Below are 17,567 nucleotides of genomic sequence, written 5' to 3' on the forward strand. Positions count from 1 at the left end.
AGGTGTATGTGTTAGTTAAAATTTTTGTGTTTTCTTTGCAGAATGCATCCTGTCTTGTTCTTGCTGCCCGGCATGCCAGTGCTTCCTCCACGGTAAGGCTTGAGAAAATGAACTGAGACTCAGTTGGCCAGCCTAACCCAGCCGGGGTGGAGGGGCAGGGGAGTGTTAGACAACCATCTGACCTCTTGTCCTAGCAAGAAAAACAAACAAACTTATTCTCCCTCTAAATTACTGAACGGAAAAGTTCTTAGGTGAGCATCCAGAGTTGAATATCTCCTAAAGGAATCTATTATTGTTGTTATAAGTATTATTATGATTACTAGTGTTTTGAGAAATAATTTACTCCATGGCATAGTGAGATTGGAAATATCAGATATTTATTTCTGCTTAATTCTTTTACCTTTATCTGTATAGATTAGTTAACCAGACTTTCTTGGCAGATAGAGAAAGCAAAATTCTAAGAAGGAAAGACTTAACACCCTTACTTTGCAGGAAATCAAATCAACTTTCTGATTATCACTTAGTCCTTCTGCTTCTCTTTTTAGAATTTGAAAAACATATTGGCTGACCTGATACCTAAGGAACAGGCCAGAATTAAGACCTTCAGGCAGCAACATGGCAAGACAGTAGTGGGCCAAATCACTGTGGACATGGTAAGGGCTGTGGAGTCTTGGCTGTGAGAAGTAGCTCTGTAATGTACCTCAACAAAAGTGCCATTCTCTCCACTGATTACTCAAAAGCATTCTGTCAAAAAGTGAAAAAGCTTTCTGTCCCCTACAAGGAAATGTGCTCATTAGAAATTAGACTGTTCCACACATTTACTAGTTGAACCTCACCTAATTCACCTAGGGGAGGGATCAATGAAGTTTCTATTCCTGTTTCCAATCCCTCAGCTTTTGGGGCCAGGACTCTGTTTGAGTTACTGCCTGTCAACTTTCAATTAAACTATAGCCCTAGCAGGACTTTCTAGAATAGCTCTAGGATGACTTTTTCCGAGCCCTAAGAGTCTGAGTGGCTCAGATGATAGTTCATTGGCAGTGCTTAGTCATTGGTCTCCATCCCCTTCCCCTATGGTAGATACCATTCTGTTTACTTCAGTTGATGGGAATGGAGGGGGGGGGGTGCTGAGATTGGGGAGGGAAAATAAAATACAGTAAGAAAAGGAAGCAAGCAGAGGTTGAAACATGAAAGTGATTTTTCAATTTAAAATTTTCATTTCCAAAGATAGCAGTCTTTCTTGCAAAGTTCCATTTTATAGTAAGTTAACGCCTCAGAAATCTCCTTCCACCAAATGAAGTCTTACAAGCCCAAGAATAAATTTCCTCTCCTAGTGCCCATGAAGCTCTGACAAGCTCAGCTTGAATCATTCTGACTACTGGTCACACCCTCTTCCTTTCTTTAGATGTATGGTGGCATGAGAGGCATGAAGGGATTGGTATATGAAACATCAGTTCTTGATCCTGATGAGGTAAGACACCCTCTTGTCAATCACTAGTAAACATTGAGTTTGTTTACTGTTGTGCACAGCATGGATTAGGCCAGGAGGGTAAGGAGAACAAAATAAAATACCTGCCTTCATATTTTGGAAAGTGGAGAGTAAAAATAACAGAAGAACAACTTTACCTACCCCTTCCCCCTCCCCTCACTGTTTGCACTTGCTGTCTGCTCTCTGTGTCTGTTCCTTGTGTGCTTGTCTTCTTTTTAGGAGGCAACAGAAACTGAACCTGGGACCTCCCATGTGAGAGGGAGGCACCTAATCGCTTGAACCATCTCTGCTCCCTGCTTGTTGTGTCTCTCATGTTTTTCTTGTGTCATCTTGTTGCGTCAGCTTGCCACACCACCTCATTGAGTCTTCTTTGGGAGGAACTGGGAACCAAACCCGGGACCTTCTGTGTGTTAGGCCAGCACCCAACTGCTTGAGCCACATCTCCTTCCCAAATTTACCTTTTTAAAATGTATCAACTAGTGAAAATAAAAATACAAAAGGCAGCAGGAAGTTACGTGAAGGGTAAAGCTTTTAAAGTTACAGTCTAACTTGTTGAAATGTCTGGTATAAGTGGGATATTTCTGTGATTTCCAGGTTGTAATTCTCACTTATCTTCCTCAAGGGCATTCGTTTCCGAGGCTATAGTATCCCTGAATGCCAGAAACTGCTTCCCAAAGCAAAGGGCGGGGAAGAACCCCTGCCAGAGGGCTTATTTTGGCTACTGGTAACCGGACAGATCCCAAGAGAGGAACAGGTAAAGCAGAGGGACATCAGCCCTTCTCTTTCTGTTTCTTGTTTGCCTTTCAGACACTTAATCCTAACTGGCAATGGCTGGTAGTTACAGACAAGCTGTGGGGAAAGGAGTCAGAGCAGAGTTCTGCTGTATAAGTGGATTGGATTGAACTCTCGAGGGTTTTCTTTGCTCAGCAGCCACTGCTTTTATTTTTCTCTCTCCTTTTTCATGCTAGTGTTCTGAGCATTATCTCCCTCTCAACAGGTCTCTTGGCTCTCAGAAGAGTGGGCGAAGAGGGCAGCTCTGCCTTCCCATGTGGTCACCATGCTGGACAACTTTCCCACCAATCTACACCCCATGTCTCAGTTCAGTGCAGCTATTACTGCCCTCAACAGTGAAAGTAACTTTGCCCGGGCATATGCAGAGGGTGTCCACCGAACCAAGTACTGGGAGGTAGGAAAGTTGGGTGATTGATGTGTGATGGGGATTCAAAGGACTTAAGTATGAAGGGAATAAAAAGAAGGCAAGATTGCAGAATCTTTAGGGAAATCCCTTCTCTGATTATGCCAGAAACTCCTTTAACAAATTTTTATTATAGGCTTATTTCTTATCAGTTGTTAGAATTACAAAGATGAATAGAGCAAAGCCCTACAATTTGGTAATCTTGTGTAACAAAGGTATCTACACAGGGTTGTTGGAGCATTGTAGAGGATGTCATTTAACTAAAGAGTCCCTGAGGAGGAATTCACAGAGCAATCTCACCTTAGCCTTAGAGGGTCATTTGTTCTTCCTTCCCCACTTCACATAAGGAGAGTCTTGGTAAATAGTACAAGTTGGGTGAAAATCAGCTAAGACAACTCTAGAGTCTAGAGGGACTAATGCCAATTAGCCATGGTTCTGGGCTAGCCCACCTGTCAGGGGTGGGATGGTAGTTAATATCCTACGAACACTGGGTAAATAAAGTACAAGTTATATAGCTAGGTATATAGGAGGACATCTCTGTTGCTTTTTGATTCTTGTTTGGAGACAGGTTGAATAAAAACAGAAAAGTTCCTTTCAGCAAAGTTAGGTACACTAAATGATTTTTGACTAGGAAATGCCAAACACCAAGAAGGCTCCAAAGAGTTTACTGTGGTGCATGGCACAAAATAGCATGATCCACTGATCTGATGAAACCCCCTTGGTTCTTGGCAAATCCTGCTCCAATTGGTTGGCCAATATTTATTCAGTGCCAACTGTGTATAGAGAATTATGTTTGCTGTTGGGAGAGTGAGGGAGGATTTGAAGTCAATGTTAGTTTGGTTAGCATTGGGGAGGAAGGTTTTAGGACTGACACAAAATATACATATTCACAACCACTTCAAGCATTTATAAAGCCACATGTCAGCAAGTACAGAAGGGCATATAATCTAAATATATTGCTTTTTATTTTTTCTTAAATGTTATCCAAGTATTTGTTACCTATGTGGGTTACCATAACAGAAAAGGTTAAATTAAGACCAAAGGTAGGGAAACGGACTTTGGCCCAGTGGTTAGGGCGTCCGTCTACCACATGGGAGGTCCGCGGTTCAAGCCCCGGGCCTCCTTGACCCGTGTGGAGCTGGCCCATGCGCAGTGCTGATACGCGCAAGGAGTGCCCCCCTACACAGGGGTGTCCCCCGCGTAGGGGAGCCCCACGCGCAAGGAGTGCACCCATCAGGAGAGCCGCCCAGCGCGAAGGAGGGAGCAGCCTGCCGAGGAATGGCGCCGCCCACACTTCCCTTGCCGCTGGCGACAACAGAAGCGGACAAAGAAACAAGACGCAGCAAATAGACACAGAAAACAGACAACCGGGGGAGGGGAGGGGAATTAAATAAATAAAAAAATAAATCTTTAAAAAAAAAAAAAAAAAGACCAAAGGTAGGTCATTCTCTGAAGCTTGTCTTAGAAAGTGGTCCCATGCTTGCTGTTGTCTTCATTTCAATGAACAACCACTGGCTTGATCGTTCTGCCATCATCTCTTTGTGAGATATTATCCAAGGACAATCTTCTGGAGAGTGTTTGTAAACAATACTGATGTACATTTGTCATTCCTAGGATGTATGTCTAATAAGTTCACTCTACACAAACATCAGAGCACCAGTAAATGCTTTAGTTTAGTCAAGCTTGCTGTTCTTTTGCTGCCACATCTTATATCTCTTTTGGAAAGGTCAGACAAGCTATTTCAGTTCAGTTCTCTGTCTTGGTTAATTTATGTGTGGGCTATCTGATTAGAATTACATGACAGCATTCAGCTGGTTATTTCAGATTAAAAAATGTATGTTAAGGAGTTTATATGTAATCTAAATCTTTCTAGAATCAGTTCATGATGGGTTTTTTTTATATATAGCTCTAGGATGATCTGCATATAGTAGTTTCTCCATACCAGTTTCATTTTGAAGAATAGTGTAATCCCTTGTTGAAAGAGGGACCAGCTTCTAGGTCTCTTTCTGATTGACTGTAACTTCACTCATGACAGAGAGAGTGCTATAAGGCAACCAGCTGTAGACTTAACATGTTGAATTTAATAGAATTTGCTAAGTAGCTGTCAGATCAAGTTTTGTTAATGATGTCCCTTTTTATAAGGTCATGAATGGTATATGTAGGTTTTGAAACTGCTTGTAATAAAATCATCATCCTAACAACTCTTGAGAACTTGCCAAGTGTTATGCTTAAATGCTTTATATCCATTATCTTACTTAATCTTCAGAACAGTCTTATGAAGTAGGTGGTATTTATTGTTCCCATTTTACTGATAGGAAAATTGAGGTTCAGGGAAGTTAACTAAGTTGCCCAAGTCACACAGCTAGTAAGTGGTGGAGACCAGATTCACAATTGAGTTTGTTTCTAGGGTCTCTTCACCATTAATACTGGCTCTCTTCTTTTTTAGTAATGATTGATAGCTAAATGGAAAAATGTTGATCAGAATTTTATTAGCAATAAAGATGGTGGCTCATAATTAGTTATTTTTGTTATTGTGTTGAAGACAGTTATGATGGTAATGGTGGCATGTCTTAACATCTTTTTTCCAGGGCTTTATAGAGGAAGAAGGAAGTGGTACAAGTATTAAATAGCGTTTTGGTCTTAGGTTTTTAAATAAATAAGCAGGAGTTTGTGGTCAGGTTTTTTTGTTTTGTTTGTTTGTTTTTAACTCTTCTTAACTATGCAACATTGAGTACTACAAAAAGCAAGGTAAGGATCCCATACTATCATGCCTGGTCATACACTTGTTGCTTTATGAACTTCATGCTCAATGGTGTAATTTGAAATTCTCTCCCTTTTGTAATCTTTTCAAATATTTTGAAAGTTAGTGTGTTTTCCACAGATACCAGTTTGCCTAGTACAGGATCCTGTTCTTGGCATTTCGCAAATGCAGGTTTCTTAGAACTGCGTATCCTGACACAGGCTTCTGGAAGTAACCTACTTCCTTGGGGGATGTAAACCTGCAAGGAGGTATAGTTAATACTATGATTACAGAATGATTATTTCATAAATAATCTTCAGAGAACTTGCTTCTAGTTGCTTTTTAAATTTGGCATTATTTTCATTGAATCCTGGTGGCACTGATAAAATTAACTGGGTACTTGAGTAATAGATGACTTCATAGAGATTAACTCATTTAGGCTACTTAAATAGATTTTGCTCTTTGTTCAATAGAACTACTAAAACGTCATGACTTCTTGCAAGAGCACTTAGCCAGTTAGCTTGATGGGATAGCACTATGTAATATCAATCAGCAAGTATACTCTATGTTTTCTATGTACCTGTACCTGGAACTGACTTTAAAAGTTACTCAAAACAAAACAAACCTGTTCCTACCCTAAAATAACTTAAATCCTTTTGAGAAAATTAAACTGAGGCACAAAAGTTGAAGCAAGCTATTAACATCACTAAAAGAGAGACAGCCAGACATTATATGCCTCCTGATCAAAGAAAACAGTACTACTTATGAAGTAGTCTTGCTAAAAAAATTGAATTTGAATTTGCTCAAGGCTCCAGATCTAACCATCAGTTGTAGGAACTCCAGCACAAATGATCTGATTTTCTACAAATAAATTGCAGAGTAAAAAAAGGAAAACAGAAGGGGGGCTTAAAAGGATTGAAAGAAACTTCAAAGACATAACAGACAGCGGCAATTGTCTGCGATTGTGTGGACTCAATTTTAGTTCTGATTCAAAGAGGTGAATGGAAGAGGGGTCCTTTATATATAATGATTTTGATGATAATTTTGTTTGTGAAAAACCTTTATCTTTAGATACATGCTTAAATATTTACATATTGAATTCTGGGGTTTGCTCAGAATAATTTGGTAGGTGAGGGAGAAAATGAATAAGGGTATAGATCAAACAAGAGCATTGTGAGTTAATTATTTAAGCTAGGTGATGCTTATTATCTAAGTTATGCAAGTTAATCTGTCCAAGCCATGGTTTCCTCATCTGTAAAATGAAAGATATGTTACCCTACAGGATTATTCTAAGGAAAAAAAAAATAATGCAGAAAATGTATCTAGAACAGCACCTGGCATAAAGTAAGTACTTAAGAATTGGAGATCTTTGTTACTAAATAATAGAATGCCTGTTCTACCCTTGGCAAAATAATAAATTTTCTTGGCGGGTAGAACATAGAATTAATTATAAAACCTAGTGTCTTAGCACATTCATTGAGTGCAGAAGACTTACTCTTTTTGTCATGGTAGTGAGAAAGCTCAACATTCAAGATTTACTTTTTATTTCTCCCTACCCTTCTTTGCATTTGCTGTGTCTATTAGTTGTGTGCTCATCTTCTTTAGGAAGCACCAGGAACCGGACCTGAGACCTCCCATGATGTAGGCGGGAGCCCAATCACTTGAGCCACATCTTCCCAATAATGTTGTGGGTTTTTTTTTTAAAGATTTATCTTTATCTTATTTATTCTCCCCCCCCCCCAGCTGTTTGTGCTTGCTGTCTGCTCTCCATGTCTATTTGCTGTGTGCTTTCTGTGTCTGCTCGTCTTTTCTTTAGGAGGCACTGGGAACCGAACCCAGGACCTCCCATGTGGGAGAGAAGTACTCAGTCACTTAAGCCACCTCTGTTCCCAGCTTTGTTATGTCTGTCATTGTGTTTCCTCTGTATCATCTTGTTGATGTTGTGTCAGCTCACCACATGAGCTTGCTGTCTTGCTCCTCTTCTCTGTGAGGCACTGGGAACTGAACCCAGGACCTCCTCCCATGTGGTAAGCAGGAACTCAATCTCTTGAACTGTTAATGTTGCTTCCCAGTAATTTTTTTTTTTTTTAAGATTTATTTTATTTATCTCCCCATCGCTGTGTTTTTTGTGGTTGTTATCCGCTCATCTTCTCTTTAGGAGGCACTGGGAACTCATCCTCGGACCTCTGATGTGGGAGAAAGGTGCTCAATTACTTGAGCCACCTCAGCTCCCTGGTTTGTTGTGTCTCTCATTGTCTTTCCTCTATGTCTTTTTGTTGCATCGTCTTGTTGCATCAGCTCGCTGTCTTGCTTCCATTCACCAGGAGGCTCCGGGAACTGAACCTGGGATCTCCCATGTGATAGGCAGGAGTACAATGGCTTAAGCCATATCACTTCCTAATATTGTTTTAACATACGTGAGATAGTGTGTGTTACTCAGTGTAGTGCTTCAGTCATAATAGTTATTGGTTAAGTCATTATTATTGTACTGTACTTTGAGACATACTCAGTAGGTCACTACCTGGCATATAATCATGAACCTTAAACAATCCAAGCCTTGAAAAACAAACACCATCCTTGCCTTATTCTTTGTTGACAATTCCTTCTTTTTCCTCCATCTTTGTCTTCTCCCAACAGTTGATTTATGAAGACTGTATGGATCTGATTGCAAAGCTACCTTGTGTTGCAGCAAAGATCTACCGGAACCTCTACCGAGAAGGCAGCAGTATTGGGGCCATTGACACTAAGCTGGACTGGTCCCACAATTTCACCAACATGTTAGGCTATACTGATGCTCAGTTCACCGAGCTCATGCGCATGTACCTCACCATCCACAGGTGAGTTAGACCAGCGGCCATAGCTACCAGATGCAGCGTTCGTTAGGGAAAGCTCCTTAATATGGCAGCAGGGAGGTGGAAATGTGGCATAAGAACAATACAGGACAGAAAAGAAGGGATCTAGTAAGGAAGGTCAAGAGGTCTAGGGACGTTACCATGAAAAACAAGATGGTGCCTTTAGCTAGGAAAAGGTACTAGTTGCTCACAATAGGTGGTCCTACAGCTTTCCAGGAGCTCCCTCTTCTGGCCATTGTTTTTAAAGCTGCGGTGGAAGCCAGGGAGCTTGACACACAGGCATCGATCAGTAACCTACCTCTCCAGCTCTTTGGATTAGCTCTTTGGTAATATAATGGGGACATCTCATACAAGAGTTTATAGGCAGATATAAGCCCTAACAGAGTTTGTGACAAGAAAACAACAAGGTCTATGTTTCTATAATCTACCCTTTCTCCTCATCCTTTGACTTTGGACTCACCTTTCTTCCCCACAGTGACCATGAGGGCGGCAACGTAAGTGCCCATACCAGCCACTTGGTGGGCAGTGCCCTTTCAGACCCCTATCTGGCCTTCTCAGCAGCCATGAATGGGCTGGCAGGGCCCCTACATGGACTGGCAAATCAAGTAAGATTATTCTTTTTCTTTTCCTGCTTCCTGTATTATGTTTTTTTTAAATTCTCATGCTTTGTTTCTGACTTTGGCATTTTCGTTGACACTCCCTTATTCCCCAAACCTTACCCATAGGAAGTGCTTGTCTGGCTGACACAACTACAGAAGGAAGTTGGCAAAGATGTGTCAGATGAGAAATTACGAGACTATATCTGGAACACACTCAACTCAGGACGGGTAAGCAGAGATGCTTAGAGACTAAGAAAGGAGCTAAGGGGAAACGGACTTTGGCCCAGTGGTTAGGGCGTCCGTCTACCATATGGGAGGTCCGCGGTTCAAACCCCGGGCCTCCTTGACCCGTGTGGAGCTGGCCATGCGCAGTGCTGATGCGCGCAAGGAGTGCCGTGCTACGCAAGGGTGTCCCCTGCGTGGGAAGCCCCACGTGCAAGGAGTGCGCCCGTGAGGAAAGCTGCCCAGCGTGAAAAGAAAGAGTAGCCTGCTCAGGAATGGCGCCGCCCACACTTCCCGTGCTGCTGAGAGACAACAGAAGCGGACAAAGAAACAAGACGCAGCAAATAGACACCAAGAACAGACAACCAGGGGAGGGGGGGAAATTAAATAAATAAATAAATCTTTAAAAAAATAAAAAAAAAAGAAAGGAGCTAAGATCTGAGTTCTGCATTTTGGAAGAGTTAAGGAGAAAATACTAATGAAGGTCTCTAAACCCTAAAAGGGGACTCTTCACTCTCCCTTCCTTTTGTCCACCCTGAAGCATTTAGGAAAGATTGTAGGACAAGAATTTCTATCTGAGAATACCAACTGGCTTTTTTCCTTTATCCTTTGCAGGTTGTCCCAGGCTATGGCCATGCAGTACTAAGAAAGACTGATCCACGATATGTCTGTCAGCGAGAGTTTGCTCTGAAACACCTGCCTAATGACCCCATGTTTAAGCTGGTTGCTCAGTTGTACAAGATTGTGCCCAATGTCCTCTTAGAACAGGGCAAGGCCAAAAATCCCTGGCCCAATGTAGATGCTCACAGTGGAGTGCTGCTCCAGGTGAGTCCTGCCTCTCCTACTTTCCTTCTAATTGGTACTAAACCCTACTTTTCTCTGCCAGGTAAAAAGAGTCCTGCAAGGACTCCATTCATTCATTCATTCATTCATTCATTCATTCATTCATTCATTCATTTATTTATTTATTTATTTATTTATCTCTCTCTCTCTCTCTCTCTCTCTCTCTCTCTCTCTCTCTCTCTCCCCTTCCCCCCCTGCAGTTGTCTGCTCTCTTTGTCCATTCGTTCTGTGCTCTTCTGTGACTGCTTCTATCCTTATCAGCGGCACCGGGAATCTGTGTTTCTTTTTGTTGCGTCATCTTGCTGTGTCAGCTCTCCGTGTGCGGCACCATTCTTGGGCAGGCTACACTTTTGGCACTGGGCGGCTTTCCTTCCGGGGCGCACTCCTTGTGCATGGGGCTCCCCTACGCGGGGGACACCCCTGCATGGCAGGGCACTCCTTGCGCGCATCAGCACTGCGCATGGGCCAGCTCCACACGGGTCAAGGAGGCCCGGGGTTTGAACCACGGACCTCCCATGTGGTAGGCAGATGCCCTATCCATTGGGCCAAGTCTGCTTCCCCAGGCAAGGGCTCTTAAACCTCTTCCCTCATCCTTATTCATAAAGTTGCCTGTGTGGGAGTACTCTTTCTTCTGAACCCAATTAATACACTTTTCCCAGTATCATTTCTACTTAAGACTGGCTGGGCTAAGTCCTGAAGAAAGAGATAATGGACCCTCTTTGGATTTCTGTCACCCTGGACTACCCGTGGGCCTTTAACAGACCCTTATTCTCTTCTTTATAGTACTATGGCATGACGGAGATGAATTACTACACAGTCCTGTTTGGAGTGTCACGGGCACTGGGAGTACTGGCACAGCTCATCTGGAGTCGAGCCCTCGGCTTCCCTCTAGAGAGACCCAAGTCCATGAGCACAGATGGTCTGATGAAGTTTGTGGACTCTAAGTCAGGGTAAAACTGGAGACTGGGTGGAAGCTGACTACCAGAAAGTAAAGAAACTTTAAAAACTTAAAAAACAAAAAAAAAGATTACACTTCTGTCTTTCGTTTCAGGGGGCCTTTAAAAACTTAAGATAAATTATATCTGAGGCACTGATAAGTTTGAGGTTAAAATATAAATTAAGACTTTAATAAATGAAAAGTGACTCCCTCTCCCTAAACCAGCTCCCTTCCCCTTCTGGTATGAGTTGCCCATCAACTGCGAGATGACCAGGACTAAATGCATGTGATACGTGTCAGGTTTGGGCACCCACCATCTCTAGAGTGGAAATCTAGCCCCTCTTTTCCCTGAGTCAAAGCTGGTTACAGAGAATTTGCAGTCACTTTGGAGCTTTTGGTTCTTCTACTCTCTCCAGTCCTTATTCAGTCAGCACACCAGGACTCTATTCCATCTCTTGCCATAGGATTCATGTTGTACTAAACCCCATTGCCCTCTCCTACTCACACAAAACAGCTCTCAGCCAGGACCTATTAGTTAGCTGGACATGGCTTTGGCATTTTTTTATGCTACCAGGTGACCACAGATACTATATGCCATGGCATCTATCAGGACTGGCACCTGGTGTTTGATTTTTGTTTCCCTTTTTAAAATTGTCCCATTAAAGTTAGGGTTTGGGGATGTTCTCTTCCTGGCTAATACCTCCTTTCAAACTTTCTATACCTGCTGCGCCTCAGGCTGAAGATGTTCTGGGCCTTCATCTCCTGGTCCATACTAGAGATCTTTTTTCAGCAGGTTGTATAAACCACTATCTGGTCTGTGGTGTTTTTCATTCATTTGGCTTTATTAGTGCTTACTGTGAACTAAGCTTTTTACTTCCACAGAAAACAAGCCACTACCCTCTGACCTTTTTTCTTTCTCCCTCCCTCCCACTCTCTCTCTCTTTTTAAAAGGCTATAGGGCATAGAACAGGGACTTGGGAAAGACCAGAATATCTTCATGATCTGGCTCCAGAGGTACTGTCACCTCTTTTTCTGAACAGGGCAGTGTTTTAAGACAGTATATGGTCCTTACTGAATATTTTGGTCCTGGGGCTGAGGGCATTAAAAATAGTAAGCCTCCCTCTTCACCCACTGGTACATGAAAATACCCCTTTATTTATCAAAGTCCTCTTCCCATTTCTTCCCCAAGAGCTCAGAGTACAGTGTTTGTTTTTTAGAAACCCCATTTGCACAGGTTTTCAGTGACTCAGAATATTCTACTGCCTTTTCTTTGAGAAAGGACTGAAAATACACTCCTGCTGTGCCCCCTTCCTCCCTTACAACTCCTGCCTGTGTTTGTGTGGGCCCCCAATCCCCAAAACCTTGCTGTTGAGGTGGTCACACTGTCTGTAACCCCCTGGGTAACTCTTATGTTGCTGACTTCAGGTTGTTCTGTATAAAATGCAAAATAAATGTTTTTATTAACAATGCTTGAACCTGTTATTAAATAAGTCCTGGAAGAATCTTTATCATAAGGTAAGGAATCCTTGACTTAGTGGGTTATACTGTATATCCCTTTATCTTTACATGGGTTTGGCATTCATTCACCCTAAACAGAGGACAGATTATCTGTGAGATTTCCAAAGGCAATCTTTCTGTCTTTCCTCAGGGTCCGAAGGTCCTTGACCTTTAGCCCCCATCTTTCCTAATTTTGTCACAAGGCAGAATACTCAAGGGCTATGCTGAGACCTCATAATTGCTTGTTACTAATCCAAGGAATATGGTCCAGCTCACTGGGTGAAAGGAACAAAATGTGGATAGGACTGCTGGATCAGGACCTGAGCCACTAGAGGGCTCTGGTCCTTCGAGAGCGCCTACTCTGCATCTTCCTTTAAGGCCCCCACAATATCAAGAAGTGGTCCTGAGGGCATTAGATACATGGGAGGACTGAGACCGGATGCTTCTGTCCTGATGCTCTTGCTGTAACTGACCTTCTGAAAAGTCTATAAATAGGCAAGGGGGTGGGTACTAGGTCCTGGCTTGTAGAATGTGCTACTATAGTTAGCAGGGACACTATGTCCAAGAGGCCTTCTTGCACCTTCATTCTCCCAGGGAAAGAAACCATGACTTCCTTCTCCACTGTATCTACATCAGTCTCCCAAGAAACAATACAAAAGAGCCAGATTCACACTGTCACGATTTTTATTTATATTTTATAAAAACAGGCCAAATAGAAGAATAAGGTACAACTCAAGAGTATTTTGTTCAATGCCTTTTTTCTCCCCTGCCCTGTGGCACTGATGGTGAGAAAGCCCCTTGCTCTCCACTAGCCAGGTAGCATGGGAATATTCCTAGTGAGGTTATGTGTTCTGTGGGTTTCAGGGGGGCAGGTTGCCTTTTCTCCTGAGAAATCTCAGGGCAGAAGTTATTTGCCACCTAATACTTCTGTGCTAAAGGAGAAGGAAAAAGCTCAGCTGATTCAACCCTTAGAAAAGTTGCTATCTTCCCCTGGTCAGACACTGAAGCACCATGTCTGGGTCCACAGACAACCCTACAGTCCAATTCAGTGTGAGAAGGCTGCAGGAATATGGAGCTGACCTTTTCCTAGGCATGGTCCTTCCTATACCCCTTGCTTTGTCCCTTCTTTCCCCCCAGGATGTCCAGCCAGATTGGAAACCAATTTCTGGGGAATTGAGAGGACAATAATTGTATGAACACAGACTCCTCTCAGGCTGGAGCAGTAGCCAGATCAAATAAATAAGAGAACTGGGTGGGGAAAGGGAGTAGAAGAGAGGCCAGGGAACAATGCTTTGCCTCAAGTCTGGTGCACCTCATGAAACATCAGTTCACGGGGGATGGCCGTTTCTGGACCAAACTTGGTGGCTGCCCGGCGCTCAAAGGCAGCGACGTTCTGTTTGACAACCTCATCAAAAAACATGGTGGCCAGCTGGGAGTGCAGCAGAGAACGAAATTCAAAGGAAATCTGGGAATGGGTAAGAGACAGAAACTCTTAAAGATTATATTGGACAGCCCCTGACAAATGCCAGGATGCTATTCCTCAGTGCCTTTTCTCCCCCTCCCCCTTCAGTTTTTTTGGTCCCCTCAAAAGCCCTACCAGAGGAAGGAACACCAGAGTACAAGTATGATACAAGATAGAAACTTGCCGTTACCGATTTGGGAAATGTTAAGTGCTAGCTATACTTAAAAGAATAACCCTGTCACAGTACTTCAGCTCTATCCCATTCCCAGTCAGAGTCATCTGACTCACCGAAAAGTCCACAGTGCAAGTTCGGGGGTAGGCTGGAATACCAGGGCTGAATCGCCAAATGGTCTCTAAGTGGTTGAAGAGCTTGCCATCGGTGCAAACAGCCTATAATAGGACAGCCAGGTAGTTAAATAATATTACAATGGAATTAAGTCTATACTAAGTATAGGAAGATTATAAAAAGGAATCAAAAGCCAGATTCCTCGCCTTTTTTTTAATTTTTATTTTATATCCCTTGCCTTCTAATATTTTACTGAGGAGGTACTTGATACATGCAGATAAATAAAGGAAGGCCAAATAGCCTTTAAATGTGAAAATGAAAATGCTAGGGAACACAGAAAAATTTGGTCAATCCCTCCCAAACAGGCCTCACCTTGACCATGTGAGGCCTGACCATGGAAACTGCAGAGGTATAACGTTCCATGACAGGTGGGAAGCCAACCTCCAACTGAGCCTTCAGGTGACCCTTACGACTGGATACCACCAAAGACTTCTTACACCAGGGCACAAACTCGCGATACTCCTGGACGTTGGATACCACCTCATACATCTCCTGCATTGAGTACCTAGGGGAAGGGGAATCACAGAAAGAGGCCAAGGAACTGCCAACTGGGTCAGGCTCCTCCTTGCCATTGGCCCCAAACTCATACATTTGCCAACTAACCATGCACCTGTAGGAATCAGAGACACCAAACAAACCTGCATGAATGACTTCCCTAAAGCAAGCATGTGCAAATTCCTATGAAGTTAGTATTAGCTTCTGTTTTTCAGTTTACACAATGCTTTTATATTATTTTGACCCTAAAGAGGGGCCATCTAGGGAAAACAAGCTGTGGAGGCTACTGGTGTCACACAGAGATCAGGCCCAGCTCGACAACACTCTAACAATAACCCTAGGTAAACTATCTGGTCCTCCATTTTCTCATGTATAAATTCTAAGAAAAGTACCTGATTCATAGGTTTGTTGGGAGGAGAAAATGAGAGAAATACACATAAAATGCATAGCTGCTATCAAAGAGAAAGTGTTTATTAAGTGTTAACTATTTACATTGTGCTCATTTAAATAGCCAGGTCACCAGAAAAATAATGCCCGGTGATCTTATGACATAGCCCACCTCTAGTCACATTTTACTTAATACAGAGATGCACAGCAACCAAGAAGAGGGTAAATTAAGTTTTGAAGGCTGGGAGGGGTGGATAAACGATCAGTAATATAGATGGAGAGGGGGGTGGCCACTCTTGCTACCCTTTTGTATACTAGTCTGATTATTTGCTGTGGAGTGGGGGAGACGGGGAGGGATGCAGGGCAGAGGATGATGCTCACCCCATGATCCTACGCTCCGAGTAAGCCTTCCGCTTGTTGGTGAAAGGGGCAGCAAAGCCCATGAAGGAACGGCTGGGAGGTAAACCAGCCTCACCCGCCAAGACCTGGGCAGCCCTGGGCAAGAGGAGGCAGCAGGCGGTCAGAAACCTAAGACCAAAGGGAAAACAGAGACACTGTCACTCTTCAACCATTCCCAGGTGAAGGGGAAGAGGGGCGCATCCCACAGGAAGGTCGCCCAGGCAAGCGTCTCCCCCGAGCACCTGCTGCAGCCCGCCGGGCTCCTTGGCCAGCCGGTCACGAGTGCGAAAGGTCGCGGGCGGCTGAGGACAGGGCCGGGGGGAGGGGATGGGGAAAAGTGGGAGTGCGTGCGAAGCGCCAGTTGCCTCTGATTAGCGGCTACGCTACTGCTGAAAGCTAGGACTGCTAGGCCAGGGCGCCCGCGAGGGACAAGAAGTGGCTGGGTACCCACCTACGGGGCTAACTCCCGCGTACAGCTCGCAAAAGCGTTTCCCAGGGCACACTGCCTTAGAGCCCAGCGCGCGACCGCCGCCGCCCGGCGCGCCTGCATCCCAGAGTGACAGCCGTCCTAGGCGGAATTCAGGGGTCCCGGGCCACCCGCTGCCCTCCAGAGCGGGCGCCCGCGCCTCCTCACCTCATTGGTCGTGGCTGTGGCCGAGCGGCCGGGGGCGGGGCCGGGAGGAGCCGGAGGCCGCCGCAGCGCCGGGCTGCCGCGCGCGTCCCGGCGGGGAGCCGCCGCGCGCCCGCCGAGGCCATGCGCGCGGCCCTGCGCGGCCCTGCGCGGCTTGCGCGGCTCTGAGGCCGGCGGTGCCCTCGTCGCCCTCGGGGAGGGGCGGCAGGAAGCGGCCGCCGGGCGAGCTCGGGGTCCCCGAGCGCTGGAGCGGCGCGGGGCTGCGGCTGCTCTCGCCCTGCTCCCTCCCCGCGGCCGGGTTGGCTGGCACTGAAGGCGCTCCCGCTGCTCCCGCTGCTCCCGGTACCCCACGTCACGCCGTTGCCATGGCTCGAGACACGGAGCGGGAGGAAGGAAGGGGACAACGCGGCCTGTCGGGAGTTGTAGTTTCACACCTCAGGCGAGACAGTGCCGGGGGTGGGTTTTTGAGAACCTGAGATGGCCAGTGGAGTAATGTCGCCAGGGACACTTGTCGAATCAATGGTCACGGGCCCTGATACAGGGGATCAGCGACGACTTCGTGGGCATGTTAACGGCATCTATCGATCCTCTTAACGACTCTCTTTAGAGCCTTTATCATATTCTGGCTTGTTTATAGTTAGAAGCTCTAATTCATGTCTTTGGAGGCTCCACAATCCTAGTGCTGTACACATTTGAGAAAGGAAGTTAACGTTCCAGGCTCTGGGATAAGACTTTGCATACTTTCCTCTTAATATTTATGGAAAGAAGTCGGGTAGGAGGGACTATAATTACTTTTAGGGGAGAGAATCATATTTGTGTGGAACTGTGCATTTGATAAGGGCAATGAAATATACTGCTCTCCATGATACAAGGAAAAAAGAAAAAATCGCTCTTGGTAAAAGTGGGGATGGAAAAAGGAAGGGAGGGAAGAAAAAGAAGGGCGGTGGGGAGAAAGGAATCAGCAATTAGAGGGAGACTAGATCTAGGTGAGTACACCAGCCATTAAAATTTTCCCAGGGCAGAGTGGAGGAAAGGCATTTTAAGAATGTTGGTGCCTGCTGTTGCATTTTAAGATGTTTATGGTATTACAGTGCAAGGCTCTCCTCTGCTTTTTTTCTGAATCTTTAGTTAAGCCGTCACATTCAAGAAAGCTTTGCCTGAGTGGGGGTGATGGGCGTGGAGGGGAAATAACAGCTACATTGTGGGTGTGTAATTGATGTTGAAGAGTGATCTTGCCCAGAAACAAGGGCCTGGAAGCCAATATAAATTATCCAACTTCCCCCGCCCCTGGAGATTAGCATTAACCTTGGGACTTCCACTGGGTATGGAATGTGCCCATCTTTTCTGTGTTTCAACAAGCGGGACTCTCCCTTGAATTCTGGCTTACATTTGACACTTTGTAAGGAAGGCATTTTTATCCTCATTCTATATATGCAGAAACTTCACATAGTTAAGTAGTGAAAATGGAACTCAATT

General features: G+C 44.5%; 2 protein-coding genes across 2 annotated transcripts in view; one reads left to right on the forward strand and one right to left on the reverse strand.

Annotated features, from left to right (window-relative positions):
* The window catches only part of CS (citrate synthase), a 33,887-nt gene extending 21,546 nt beyond the window's left edge, over positions 1-12,341 (forward strand). Inside the window, exons 2-11 of the mRNA XM_004466123.4 lie at positions 42-92; positions 546-653; positions 1,403-1,468; positions 2,109-2,240; positions 2,484-2,672; positions 8,059-8,258; positions 8,749-8,878; positions 8,999-9,100; positions 9,710-9,919; positions 10,721-12,341. Of these exons, the coding sequence (XP_004466180.1) occupies positions 42-92; positions 546-653; positions 1,403-1,468; positions 2,109-2,240; positions 2,484-2,672; positions 8,059-8,258; positions 8,749-8,878; positions 8,999-9,100; positions 9,710-9,919; positions 10,721-10,891 (1,359 nt within the window). The 3' untranslated portion in view covers positions 10,892-12,341. The remainder of the gene's footprint in view (positions 1-41; positions 93-545; positions 654-1,402; positions 1,469-2,108; positions 2,241-2,483; positions 2,673-8,058; positions 8,259-8,748; positions 8,879-8,998; positions 9,101-9,709; positions 9,920-10,720) is intronic.
* A 696-nt stretch (positions 12,342-13,037) lies between these two features.
* Positions 13,038-16,231, reverse strand: COQ10A (coenzyme Q10A). Its single transcript, XM_004466122.3, has 5 exons — positions 16,095-16,231; positions 15,443-15,589; positions 14,492-14,684; positions 14,122-14,223; positions 13,038-13,836 (listed from the first exon to the last, which is right to left on the reverse strand). The coding sequence occupies exons 1-5, from the start codon at positions 16,214-16,216 to the stop codon at positions 13,669-13,671; spliced, it is 732 nt and encodes a 243-aa protein (XP_004466179.1). The 5' UTR covers positions 16,217-16,231; the 3' UTR covers positions 13,038-13,668.
* Between the last annotated feature and the right edge of the window lie 1,336 nt (positions 16,232-17,567).

The sequence above is a fragment of the Dasypus novemcinctus genome, chromosome 12 (genome assembly GCF_030445035.2).
Source record: "Dasypus novemcinctus isolate mDasNov1 chromosome 12, mDasNov1.1.hap2, whole genome shotgun sequence".
NCBI lineage: Eukaryota > Metazoa > Chordata > Mammalia > Cingulata > Dasypodidae > Dasypus > Dasypus novemcinctus.

Coding starts and splice junctions, on each gene's coding strand:
- COQ10A (XM_004466122.3), bottom strand. CDS start 16,216: ATGGCCTCGGCGGGCGCGCGGCGGCTCCCCGCCGGGACGCGCGCGGCA. Junction 14,685..15,442: donor TCGGAGCGTAGGATCATGGG/GTGAGCATCATC, acceptor CCCTTCCCCTAG/GTACTCAATGCAGGAGATGT. Junction 14,224..14,491: donor TCAGGCCTCACATGGTCAAG/GTGAGGCCTGTT, acceptor GTCCTATTATAG/GCTGTTTGCACCGATGGCAA.